Here is a 14,290-nt window from a genome sequence, read left to right on the forward strand (position 1 = left end):
CTTTATCTCATGGATCAACTTAGTCCTAATAGTGCTTCAAACTCCCTGGCTCTTAATTATACTGCAATCTAAACTGTAAAACAGCAGATACGTCAAAATAAAATACAGTGTAAAGAGTTATAAAAACATGCTACCCTGTTGGACATTGCAGAAGTTGTTAGTTTTCTAGTGAACAGCAGTACTGGATAATTGGAACACACACTTACTGGTTCTCCACGTGGTTTACAGAAACCCAGCACAAAGTTTACAGCAACAAGATTCAACTAAAACTGTGAATTTAACAGCAGACAGCAGCCAACTGAGTGCAGAATTTTATAGTGGATGAATAGGACGGTAAATGTGTTGTTTTTGTTCTTGAACCAGTTTTGAAGTCTTACAATTGCACAGCCAGCTGAAAACCTGCAAACAACAAGCATTGTTCCAATTAATTCTGATCAGCAAGTCCAAACTACTGCTTGGTGGAACCCCAATGTATGGTGATGCCAGCATGTGGTTGCTAAAGTTCCAAATGAAAAAAGTGTTAAAAGCTTAATACTGTACATCACTGCTGCAAGTGAGTAAACCTGCATGAAGACGTTCTTTAAATGTCAGACTATGGTTGCAAGTGGACATTTACAAAGGAGGGTATAGGCTTAATTACACAGTCGTTATATGTGTATTTACAATGTAACAATGCCCCACCCATTCAACCAAAGAGGGATGTTTTATATGGGTTGATGAACATCTAGATTGGACTTTAACCTTGAGAATGCCTTAAGATGCCTGTCTTGGTTTTCCACAAATGCAATGTTGACCCTTTAATATTCCTGGAAAACTTGGTTGTATTTCTGGAAGGAAAATCCGCCCACTTATCAACACATCATATCCAAGTGCCATAAAAACTGTGACTTGCATTCATGACACTTCTTTTTTGTTTGGCCTTGTTTGGCGAGGACAAACAGGGAGACGGCCATCTTTAGAGCCTGGAGGAAGTGCCGAGCAGTTCGTATTTAGTTTCTGCAGGGTGTGTGGCAGGCCGGATTCTCCCTTGGTGCATTTCATGCGCGGGGGGTGGGCCCGTGTTTCAGCTGCTTACTCTTCATTCATCCTTGCGGCAGTATGCCCCGCCCATGTGTGTGTTATGTTGTGTGTGGTGTGTTAATGTTGGTGTATAGATACTGGCGCACAGGATATAAATAGGTCTGTGTAGCACGAGTGTTTTAAAATGTAGAATTGTATTTAGGCACAGGGATTGCACAAGGCGTAGAGAATTAAATAGGGGTTCTGGAAGAAGAACTGTTGGCAATTGAAACATATGCGTTCTCAACAAAAGTCCCAGTCTTTGTTCTCCCTGGCTCAATGCACTGTGCAGCTGCAACTTAACAGCCTCTTTCTGTTCCACTTCCTTGACCCAGAGAGGATAATGGATCAGAGGCTTTGAAGAGCGTAAACTACACAGTGCAGTGGAAGTAGCACGTCACTGAATCAGAAATTGTGGAAAGACTTGAGCTCAACACAATAAACTGAGAGCATGAAACAGACACGAGGCTCAGCTGCATGATGATACACCTATATGAGCGTTCCTCCCCACCATATCAGAAACATTCATTACAAGCAGTAATTTCAAGACAGTAGGGCAATGCACCGTCCATCAAACATGTGGATGCTATTTCCAAACTGTTTGGGAATTATTGGCCTCTGTGAGTTATGTTTCCTTGCACTCAGTTTGTCTTGAAAACGCTCAGTGGACATTTTCCAAACTGCATCCACTGGTTCACAGACCCCGTGAAAATCAGATGATTTAAAGCAAGATATCAATTTTCTTAAATTGTCCAGAACATTCTTTCACAGCACATTTAATAAACACTTTTTCAGAGTTTATAAACGCTATGCATAAACCACACATTTTCCAGCCTTCATTCATATAAATGTCCATACATGTCAAGTGAAATTTTCCAGTTTTTGCCAAAACACAATCAATTTGTAAGACTACAATTGTAATAAAGCTAAAAGTTGTTTATTTTCTTTAGTTTTTTAACATCTACTAACTCACATCCTAACTTTTGGCCAACGAATCTAAATTCTCAATCAAAGGATTTACAGAAAGAAGAAAGTCGACTGGCTATGCAGTTCTAAGATAATTTGAGTTTGGAAAAACAGAAGACTATTTTCTGTGACATCCATATGTGAACAGATGGAAGTCATTAATTTCTCCCTTAATTTTTCAGGGAGCAGTGGTGGGTGAATAATGTATTTTTAAATTATGTTAATACAGTTTATTACTTGTTCTACATTGTCTTATTGATATATGATTTTGTTGATTGTTTTAAAACCCCATTTGTGGCCCCAGGGGGCAAAAAGTATTTATAATTTATGCCTTGTAGGACCCTATTATGGACATCTTAATCTTAACTGCCATTCCATTTAACACATTTAATTAACACTACATTCAAAGTACTTTAAATTTTCAATGCCCAGTACGCTAGTAGGTTTTACACAGTTGTACCTTATTCCACACACAAAATTGGTCATTTAATCTAAGCAGACCTAATATAAACTATGCAACGTGGCTACATACATAAATACAGTACAGTGCTACACATGCTAATCTTGGTTGTCTAAGATAACATTATTACTACTGGCTGTGCCAAAAGTTAATGTGTATCATCTAACTGAAAACACATCATGTGGTTTGGTGGTACGTGAATAATCACCACACTGTGGTCACAAATATTTTAAGAGGGCCAAGAACTATATAAAGTTTTCTGATGTTCTAAATTTATAAAGTGCTCATGCTCTTGAAATCTCATACTGAGTTCAATAATTAAAGACAAAAGCAGTACTGGCTATAATTGTATCTTTTGTTTTATTTTATAGCAAAAAAAAACAAAACATTGATTAAATCTTTCCCTCCCTGGGTTTTCTTTTTTTATTATTTTAAAATTTCGGTTCTAAAATTGGAAACACCATCATGTGCAAATATTAGACAAGTGCCATCTTGAGCATTCAGGGGAGCTGGCGAGATGAGACAGGGAGGGTAAGTCAAAGAGTTAGGAAAACAAAAACATGTCTGTGAGCCGTGGTGCCATCTAGATAGGATATTACAGTATGACATTATCTGAGAAAGGATAGGGAATCGTAACAGAACCTGTATGTAAAACACAGGTAGAAAAACTTGAATCAATATATCTGGTCAGATTTACAAAGAAAAAACAAAAAAACAAATAGGGCACAATTTCAATTTACTTTTTAGCCAAATCAAGCCATGTAATTAACATCCTGTGTAGCTGAAATATACAGCATATGTTTACGGGCCAGATTTAACAACTTTACTTCAAAGAGCAATTTGTATCAAGGAAACTGTCAATGTTACAAGTCTAATACATGAGACTTTTGAGGGCCTTAATTATCCATATTTGTGACTATTATATCCAAAAACTTATTGAAATCCACCTTGATAAATCAGTCAAGTCGTACCTTCTTGGGTTTTAAACAGGCAACGTTTCTTATTCTCATTTGTGTCAAAAACACAGAACTGTGTCGTAACTCTCCACGGCACAAAGGCACCAACAAAAGTACCGCTTTGAAGAAAGGTTATCGCTTTTAAAAACATTAACACACATTCGCCATCAAGAGACCTGTTTAAAGGAGCTTGAGTTACAAATCACGGGTCCCTGAACCAAATCAAAACCGACAGTTTTAAAACATGACATGAGATAATATCATATTAGCGAGATTTACATAAAGCCATTGAAGCTGAAAGAACCCCACCAGGGGCCTATTTGGCAGGAATGTGCCGTTTGAGATGAAGTCATGTTATCAAGGGGAAAGTATAACCAGTGCAGCTGTGCGGTGAGAGCCGGTACAAACAAACCATGGATGTATACACATAGAACAGGCTGGCAATACAGCATCTCTACTGGTCAACTAACCCAGAAATGGCTCTATGGACCACAATCAAAAGAAGCCTACCTAAAATGATGCCATATTCTAATTCAATTCAGTAAAGAACAAGAATATCTTGTTAGAAAGTCTGTTAGTGGCAACCCTGAACTGATTTTAGCAGTGGAGTGGGGCGTAGCTTCTAAGGGAGATTGCTGAATTGTTACCAACTGGGCAGGCTACCCTCTTCAGTTTCAGCATTTCTGTATAAAGTTCCTGGAAGTGCGAGACAGCTGAGAGCCAGACTTTCATCTAAAATTGATCATTTTGCTACCCAAAGTGAGAGAGCATGTCTCCCCACAGGATTTGGGTGTGTTCTGAGAGGTATAAAAAGTTTCTGGCAGTCAAGACTAGTTCTTATTGTGGTATAAATTGCTGTTACTAACTACGGCTCGTTTGTTAACATGAAAGGGATTTCTAAAAAAAGTATTGTATCTTTGCAGGGGGTCCATATTGTGTAATGTGTAGAAATCAATAAAAAAAAAATGTTTTGAGATGCAGGTAAAGGTGTCACTTCTTACATAAAACATCACCTGGCAATACTACCTTCAGTCATAATGCAGCAAAACTAAAAAATATATATTGTAATTGAAATAAAAACTACCCATTTTATGTACATGCTGAATGCTCAAAATTCACAAACAAAAGCAACATCTGATTTGTAGAAAACACTTTGGTAATTTACTGCATTTAAGTTTCCTCCCTGATCATAATAGCTAGCAACCAAGATATATGCATGTGTTTTTATTCCATTACCCCCCATACATTTTATAGTTTTATAATGCTATTAGTTAACAAGACCACAGTTGTCAAGCTGATAATGGCTTCATATCTCCTAAGAGTAGGTGCACAAATATTCAGTTCTTCACTGGCTTAAGTGCCCATTTCCCCACTACACGCCTCTATTTAAGGCACGTTAGCCTTTATTAATGTTTACCACAACCCTACTGCTAGAAGCATAATAAATCACCCCCAGGGCCAAAATAAACAAGTCACGATAAGATTGACATGGGAATCTCCAGGGCTACCCAACCACGGGGAACCAGTGTTACTGAATACAGCACTGTTTATTTGTGTTGACTTGTCGATACATTTTCTGCACTCTTTTTTGTTTTTTTCACAGTAATAATAGACATGTGGTTCCCTTAAACATATATATTTTTATTGTATTTAGTGCGGGTATATGCGAGTGTGGGTACTATGACACTACTGCTCCTAACTATAACTGTATCTTGTATCTGATTTTGCTCTTATAGGTAACCGGACTCATATTTTTTATATTTGCTCTTATTGGTAAAATCATTCTCATCCATTTATCATACTTACTACATGTTCTTACTGTACTTTACACATATAAGCAAATATTTACTATAAGTTATAACTGCTCTGAGTCAAACTTGCTCTTACTTATACCTTACTGTAGTCTTTTTTTTTTGTTTTTACTTAAATTTGATCTTATTGTACTTTAATAATTGCTCTTACCTGTATTATGATATTCTGTAATTTTATAATGTGATAACTTGTAATGTGATATTTTATAATGCAATACTTTGTATTGTGACATTTTGTGACAATTGTAAGTCGACCTGGACAAGGACATCTGCTAATAAATAAATAAATAAATAAATAAATAAATAAATAAATAAATGATAATAATAATAATTAAAAAGGCACCCTTACATTCTTAAGCTCTCTTCCTGTCTGTGTCTCTCTCTTACAATACAGAATGCACCTTTGAGAGTCGGGTAACACTTGCTGACAGTATCCTGTAGGACTTCAGCATGTAGTCAGTTTCACACTTCTCTGGCGTTCTTTCCATGTGCTGGTTCAACCACTAACTTAACCTGATGCCTTTGGTGTTGTAGTCTCCCGTAACATTTTTTCAGAGGTATTCCATAATAAATCCCCATGAAACCACAGTTAACATGGCAAAGCACAGCCAAGAATGGTCAATGTCTGGTTAAAGCCTGGTTAAGAGGTAACCAAGCATACAAGAAGCATGGTAAATATAAAGACCATTTTAGTACCTGTACTTTATGTAATATTTTGTAATGACATCCCTACCAGGGAATGCACTGTAGTGCTACACGAGAAGAAACATTCTTAATACATAATCAAGGTTGTTTCTGATTACGAAGCCCACTGCCTGGAGTCAGACCATCAAAGGAAAAGCGTTAAGATTGATCACAGATGGCCATTCTCTGTGTTATTAATGGGTGAGGTCTCAGTGAGGTAACCATGGTGGGGGAAAACAGTCTGAAAAATACGGCAGTAACAGACAAATGCACTCCCAATACAATAGGCCTTCTGAGTGTTATATCTTCGCTTTAATTAACTGAATGTAGTCACTGAACATTTTCTTTGTTGAGCTGAGATTAGAGTCTCTTAAACAGGGATGCTAACACTGTATGGGTTCAGTAGCTTACTTACAGTATATCACCACAGAATGGCAGGCACTGCTGGCTGCTGCTGGGGAACTGAATAAGGAAGGCCATTAAAAAAAATGGAAAAGGCCAACAACCTTTGCTTAGTTTAGCTTGAGGCTTTGGTCCACAAAGGAACAAGCGAATAAGTGCTGCAATAACTCTTTGGGAAAATCAAATGGATTTTTAATCCATTGATGTTGGGAGTTGTAAATGTACCTGCACTGTGACTGCTCTCAATCATTTCTTTCTAGCTATGGACACTGGTACATTGACTTCCTAACACATTTACTATTGCAAGGAGTTTATAAAAAAAGTTAATGTGGAATGAGAGGCCTTTTCAGGCTGATGACATGTTCTTGCTGCTGGTGGGTTCTGGGCAGGCAACCATGCCAAAAATGGGGTGATGAAAGTCATTTGAAAAACAAAACTTTCTCAAAAGAAAATATGTATAATGCATCATGTTCTACTCAAGCAGTAGGTACAGTATATATATTTGCAAGTGTTACTATAGGTTTAATACAAGCCAATTCCTTTGCAGTTAATGCAAACATACACAACAAGTATTCTGTCCTGTTAAAATGACTGCCAAGAGGCTTATGTAGTGATGTCACACTGCAGCATTCCTAAAAAGGAAGCCCCATAACTCCCACACTCATGCTAATAAAGGGAACGAGAGTCTGTTTCAATAAACACTGGTATAATTTGACACAGATAATGTTGAGTAATAACTAAGTCATTATTTCTCTTCACAGAACCTGCAACAAAAACAGATATTTTTTTGTTTTTTTAAAGGATGTGGAGCTGTTGATGACAATGATAATGTAGAAAAAAGGATTTAGTCAAGTTTGCTAATAAATTGTTTCTTTTTGGTTTTATAGCATTACCACTGTCATGGATATAGAGGACAGTCCATGATAGTCCACGAACGAGGATGAGGCCGAATAATTGAGTGAAATAACCGCAGGACTCCATGAGCATTCGTTCTGTTTATATAACAAAAACAATATATGTAAAGGAAAGTACTGTATATATCTAGCCGACACTAAATAATTTAATTCAGAGAATTACTTTCCTTAGATGAATCTCTGCTTAGCAACATGTTGCAATTTGGAACAGTGAGGAGTCACCTGATCATGCTGTTGGAGTTGAATGAACACAAAATGCATTCTAGAACGCTACAGATAGTGTTGCATCCTGGCACCTTTGCTGTAGGTCACATGGTCTAAATTCAGACCATTGTACCGAGTCTGAACTACAGCACATGAAGTGGATTGGTACCAGGAAGAAGCAGCAACTTTTGATATTTCAGGAATTAAGTGTTAAATAGAGTTCACTGACCACTTGGGTTAACCACCACTATACATATGTTATAGTTCTCTTGCATCATTGCTTTTCATTTAGTGTTCTAAGTTCTTTTCCCATGGAAAATTGGCAACCAAGTATATTCTTTGCTAAATCCCAGCAAAAACGACTACCACAGCAAAAACGAAGCTATCCACAGAGTGAAATAATGTTCTCCTTTCAAAACATTTAAACCGCAAAGGTTCAGATTTCAATAGCTACGTTTTTTATATACAGTGGTGTTTGCTTCAGATATTGAACACATAGACGGGAGACCGCTTCTCAAGCTGCTGCACTTAAATGAGAATGAGTTATTTGATGCTGTTCTATAATTTTCAGATTCTACACTGATGTCTTAAGCCTAGCATACACAAGGAGACATGTCTGTCTTCTTGCATCTTGCATGACTCTTTGAGACTATGCAAGATGTCATGGTTGCATGTGCCTTCCACCGCCTCCTCGAGACACACCTGTTTAGACTGCACTTTTACATCTCTTGATCTACCCCTCCTACTATGCACTGGACTTCCCTGATCTACACACCACGTTACTGGATCCTCAGCTAATGCACTATCCTTGAACTACTGCACTACTGTTATGTCATTGTTGATGTAACTTGCTGCATCCCACTTCATATTGTATTTTAGTGGTATTATTTGTGTAAACTATACTGTATTATATATTAAGTTTGCATTGTAACCCTATATTGACCTGTAACACCTGTAAGTCACCTTGGATAAAGGCGTCTGCCAAATAAATAAATAATAATAATAATAATAATAATGTAAGCAGGGGAGGATACTGTATGTACATTACTGGAATGACTTTTACTGGTTTCATCCACTGTATACAATATAAATATCCCAACTTCAGAGACTTCCACATCTGAGAAAATGGAAATGTCATGCTTTTACAGTATTTTTGATAGAGATCATACAGAAAATGGTTGTATCTTTTTTCCATGAATTATTCCAAAGCTAATTCAACCATTGATTTGAATGCTTAGAACCCATTTGGTGCTGGTGCTACATATTCCCCCAGTACACACATAACTCAGTCCCTGTGTAATACCTGATTACCAATGAATTTGACGCAATGTTTCACTTCTTACCAGCACATGTGTGAGGACGATGGTGATGAGAGGGGTGCCCGACAGGTTGACAGAGAGTGCAGGGGGCGGCTCAACCTTTAGGGAAATGATGTAACTCGTGGCTGAGATCTTGTTTTCTTTATAATTTGCAGCTTCTTTGATCCTTCAAACAAACAAAAAAAAGGGATGAGGAATTTAACGTGGATTTTGCACTTTGAGTTCATTGCTTTCGTTGTTTCTGATTGGTTCCAAATCACCATCGGTTTTGTTGTAGGGGGGGGCTCCTTGTGTATAAATGGACAGTCTAGCTGGTGCTAGCCTAAATCAGCTTTCACAATGTGTACACACAGGTGGTGAAATACCATGGGAAAACCAGAACATTTACAAGGACTAATATCTCCTACCTAATCTTAAATAAAGGTTACATAATAATTAAGGTGTCCAACTGATATACAGTGGTAATTGACCGTTATCAGTAGTGAGTCATACGGCTGGATTTTAATTATCATGCAGTAAATGAACACCCTCTCATCCATTTGAGAAATGTGTTGCTTTTGTCTCTAATAAAGTGGACAGCCATGACCTTAACAATCTTTATTGATAACCTGTGTAGCTCAGACCTACAGACATGCCAAATACAGCCTGCTAATTTCTCACAGAACAGAATTGACCAGAATTTCAATAAAAAAATAAAACAATTTTAAAAATGAATATATCAAAATTAAAATAATATTTTTTGGAGCATGTGCATGTAGTTTAATATGTATTAATAAAGAGCTCATGTCAATGTATAATGCCCAATACTGTGTGTACAGTCTACTTCATTACAAAATTGAAAACAAAATCAAGGGTTAATTTTAAGTTGCATTTTGTTACAAAAATGTTGAATATAACACAGGCCTAAAAACATATAATTGCAGTATATGTAGTCTGCGGTACTGAATCTACAGTGTGGCATATCCTTCTCTGTTGTGGTGTGAGTTTACAAGTAAATGCAGCCTTTTTTAATAGCCTTTATAAGGCCTTTGACAGCAGTGTAATTCTGCACAATTGTGCAAAAATGCCTGCCAGCTGAACAGGATATTCAGCTATACAGAGGAAATTACATTATATTGAATATAAGTTGAATTGGTGCTCAAGAAAATTATTAAGGTAGACAGATTGCTCCACTATACGACTTGCAGCTACGATGAGTGGAGTGTACTGCAAGACACATAAAATTGATAGATTGTATTTACCATTACGAAAATGTGTAAAAGTATACTTTATGCATAAGTGTTTTAGGTGTCAGATGGAGGAAATATAAATCTAAAGCAATCTGAAGTAGATAATAGGGCATGGCTTTGTGTGTTGAAAGGGAGGTTTAAGAAAACGCAATAAAGTTACAACTACATTATTAAAACAGACACAGCAGGATTTCCAAAACAAACTCAGGGTGGATACGATTAGTTGGTTGAAGTTGTTTGAGCTGTATAAAACCCCAACACTAACACTGAACAGAATCAGAATCGCCATGGAACATTTCAAATGGAATAAAACTGTATTTGTAATACCAGTGGTACAGACAGTATATAAAGACCATATATAATTTCAAAATACTGCAATGTTTTTTTTTTCTTGGCTGCCAGTATATTTAAAGGTGACTTACTTTGTTTTGAGAGGGTCGATTTTCTTGTAGTAGTTATGCATAGTGTGGTAGAACAGTCCCACAATGGTGGTCTGTGCTAAAAGGAGAAAAATAAGTACAAACACTAAAACCTGAATTTCAAAATCAGAGACCTGTAGCTTACATTTCGACAGTGTCTGTGAAAATACGCGCTATCTGTAAAAATTAATTAACGCTCACTTATTGCTCAGCTCACACTCTGCCACTAATGTGACTCTTGTATGCCCACACATGGGTGCCAGGATGCAGCTGCGTGCCATGTGCCTGACTTGGCTTGTCAAGTTGAAGCTCTTCAGAACTGTAGTGCTATCTAAACTAGCAACTAGCACATCACGTTTGGCTTGTCTATCTGTGCCATATTAATTGTGTATTTCAAAAAGAATAATGATCAAAACTGAACCAAATCCCAGCTGTTGGCCTTTGAGGCATGGCCCATGCGGAACTACCAGTACCTTGTGATACAGCACCAAGAATAGACCAGGTCAGTCCTTACTTATCTTCTGAGATCTACCATAACTGGATCAAAAATCCAAGCTGGTGTGTACAGTCTCATTGATGTTTTGTGAATTGTACACGGAAATAGAGGTTCTACATTATAATACTACATTTACAAAAGCAGACCTATACTATACAAGCAGCTTAACAAAGTTAAAGAACACTTCAAGTGCTTTTGTTAACTGGAAACTACAGCTGATATTTTGAGATACCAGCCTTCTTAAATATGTTAAAACCATTTTTTAAAGACCACCTGGGACGCTCCACCTTTGAAAATGTTTGAAAAGACGTCTAAAAATATGCACCTGACTGTATTAAAGCTATGTGTTTGAAATTTGCAATGTTCACAAGTCCCTGGGATTCTCTGGTTTGGTGACGATTACTCATTGTGTTAACACAGCATGAACCTGTCAAATGAATCACTTGCCTGTGAAAACCCAGATAAAAACATGTGTATTACAAAGCTGCTTAATTGTGCAGGGCATATGATTATTACTAAAACCTTTGATTCAACTACCTTCCTTAAGCAAGCCTGTCTGTAAGACAGTATCTTCCATCTCTGAATATCCTGTCTAAAGGAGTTAGTCAGGTTCCATTCACAAGACCCAGGTGCATTGTTTGCAGTACAGAGTAACGGGTGAGATATTTCCTGTAATGGTCAGCATTGTAAACAAGATGCTGCAATCTCAATGGGTTTTTCCAGGTTGAAAATCTTTTAGATAAATAAATTTAAAAAAACAAATTTCAAACAAATAAGGTCAAGACACCAGCAGTCTAAAAGCCAACAATTTAACAGTCTTCTCCTAACCAACGAGCATGTTTAAATTACATCTCCATTCCATTGCCTAATTAGTGTTAGATTCGACTCCACTTTTAAAAAGTCTTGCTGCTTTACAGGCAGTTAAATGTATTATAAAACCTGTATGGGGAGTCCCGTCCCCCCCGCCCCCCCGCAAAGCATACCTTGAGCCTGTGCGCTTACATTTTAGTTTACTGGATTTCCGTGTAGCCCAGTGGTTGGAGCAGAGGACTGGGAGCCAAGAAATGCTGGTATTTCTTAGGAAATCCTGTGTGTCCAAGTCAATTACATATTGACAGCCTAATGTAAAGCTTGCATGTGTGGTATGCAGTAAAAAAAATTAAAAAAATATTGAGTAATTTGTAAGTCTAATATTTGAATATGTTAAATTATTATTTTGTAATTTATTAAAGAATTGTCTTCTGTTTAAGTTAGCTCATTACTGAGAACACCTCTCTCTCGTTGAAATATGATTTAATTGTGGCCTGTGTCAAGGGACATCTTTTCATGTCATCGCAGTTATCACAGAAACAATTTTAGAAATGCGATAAATCCCCTAATGGAACACTATTATATTAGGCAACCTGCTGTAGAGAAATATGTTGAATTTACGATGTGCTGTTGCAGATATTGGCTAGCTTACTAATGAGTAGGAGTTGTGCTATTGTGAGTGGAATGTGTGCCAAAAAAAAGAAAGTAATAAAGCAAGTTCACATTGTGGTCCTGGCTGCCAGTGTTCCATCTATTTCAGTAGTTCAGACCAAAACCCCCACCATCTTTGAGCGAATTAGGATTTCAGTTACTGAACCGATCAGTGACACTGCAAGTAAACCTGGCCGAGGGAGAACTGCTGGTACTGTAGTTAGTCAAGGAGTATGAAATCTATGAATTAATAAACGCTCACCATTGAAGCTGAAAGCTTTGCCAGGGACTGAGATGTAGTTCCTTCCTTGCGAAGGGAAGCGGTAGTGAGGCATGTTCATACTAAGCGGTAATTTCACAAGAGAATAATCTGTCACAGAGGAAAAAAAAGCAAAAATCCTTTAATAAGAGAAATGACAAAACAGGTGAATTCTAAGAGTCTGGATATACAACAGGTAATGTGTAGTGCTAAATCACGTTTTCGTATTCAACACTGAAGTGAATTTCATTTTATTATTATTATTTTTTATTTATTTTACCGGATGAATATATTTTGAATTAACTGAAATCCAGAGCAGTGAGCCACACTGTTCAAATTACACTGCGTTGCTAAGCAGATGCAGATGCAGAGCTTAACATAAAGAAAGTAATTCTCCAATATCGTCTGTTTGGATAAGCTACAGCTGGATTTTGTTTAAAGCATTTCACAGCACTGTAGAATCCCCCTAGATTGCATTAACCAATCCAATCACCCCTAAAAAGTGGTTGATTGCCTGCTGCTTTAAAATGCTGGTGAAGTTGTCAAACATTTCAGCTAACGGCTTCATGGTATGAGAGGAACACATCAGTGTACCTGCTACTGTTGAGGACCCCTCAATTGAGATGAAGGAGGGACTGGGTTCCAGATTGTACACCATGTGCACCATCACTTTATCCACTGTTTCGATCAGACCGCTGATAATAGGGACAGACTGAAATGAAAACAAGGACATTAACAAAGCAAGGGAACGCAACTTAGTGGTGCAAATTAGAAAAGCAATTACGGACCCCTAGAAACTCTATTAGGAGACAATCAGATCTTTAGATAGAAAGATACCCACTCTGGAGTTGTTTGTTATTTTACTGGAACATGTTCAAGTACTCTACAGAAACATCTGGTTCAGAATTTTCTCCTGCAGCAACAACCAAACTAGTCCTCCTTGTCAACCATGTTTAAACCGCACCCTCATTTAGATGCAGTTTGCATTATCGTTTACACCCATCTTTTGGGTGCTTTTTTTTATTATTCAGTATTCGCGGCCGCTGTGGGAATCCTTTCAGTCTTGCCTTATCTCAGCACCGTAACATAGGCCATCAGAAATCACGCTGAAACCTCACGAGATTCCTAGGTTACTGTATAAATGTATGTAATTAAAAAAAAAAAATGTCCTGTTCTCATGTATACTCAGTAAAGGAGTTTATCCTTCAGCTTGACAACAAGAATTCAGGACTGAACGGGTTAATACAACATTTTATCTATTAGTCTTACCTCTGCAAGATCAGGCCAACTTGGTAACAATAGAACTTCTTCAACGCTTTTCAAGAAAGTCTGAAAAACAAGTTTTAGGGAAATCGAATAGCGTGTTAATTGCCTGGTTGATACGATGTGTGGCATATTATTATCAGTAGCTGTCCCAGCTGTATGAGAAATATGTGTCAATAGGGTGCTGTACCTCAGTCAGGTTGGAGGCAGTTTCCTTGGGGATGGTTTGGTTGGGCAGTTTGATTGACACTGATTCCAAGTAGCCCAGCATAGATACAGGGTATTGGAAGTGCTGTATTTCCACTGTCAGGTTTGTAATAATGCGATGGTATGCATCTGTGGATAACTAGAATACACCAAGAGGCAAAAATAAAATAACAGAAAATGA

The 14,290-nt window shown here is 37.4% G+C and overlaps 1 protein-coding gene across 6 annotated transcripts in view; it reads right to left on the reverse strand.

Moving 5' to 3' along the window:
• The window catches only part of LOC117426458 (adhesion G-protein coupled receptor D1-like), a 63,042-nt gene that overhangs the window by 36,320 nt on the left and 12,432 nt on the right, over positions 1–14,290 (reverse strand). For all 6 annotated transcript variants that reach the window (XM_059033126.1, XM_059033130.1, XM_059033128.1 and 3 more), the window contains 6 exons: positions 14,093–14,248; positions 13,909–13,968; positions 13,234–13,351; positions 12,643–12,750; positions 10,427–10,502; positions 8,800–8,941 (listed from right to left, as the gene is read on the reverse strand). In XM_059033126.1, coding sequence (XP_058889109.1) covers positions 8,800–8,941; positions 10,427–10,502; positions 12,643–12,750; positions 13,234–13,351; positions 13,909–13,968; positions 14,093–14,248 — 660 coding nt within the window. The remainder of the gene's footprint in view (positions 1–8,799; positions 8,942–10,426; positions 10,503–12,642; positions 12,751–13,233; positions 13,352–13,908; positions 13,969–14,092; positions 14,249–14,290) is intronic.

Source organism: Acipenser ruthenus, chromosome 11 (genome assembly GCF_902713425.1).
Source record: "Acipenser ruthenus chromosome 11, fAciRut3.2 maternal haplotype, whole genome shotgun sequence".
Classification (NCBI taxonomy): Eukaryota; Metazoa; Chordata; class Actinopteri; order Acipenseriformes; family Acipenseridae; genus Acipenser; species Acipenser ruthenus.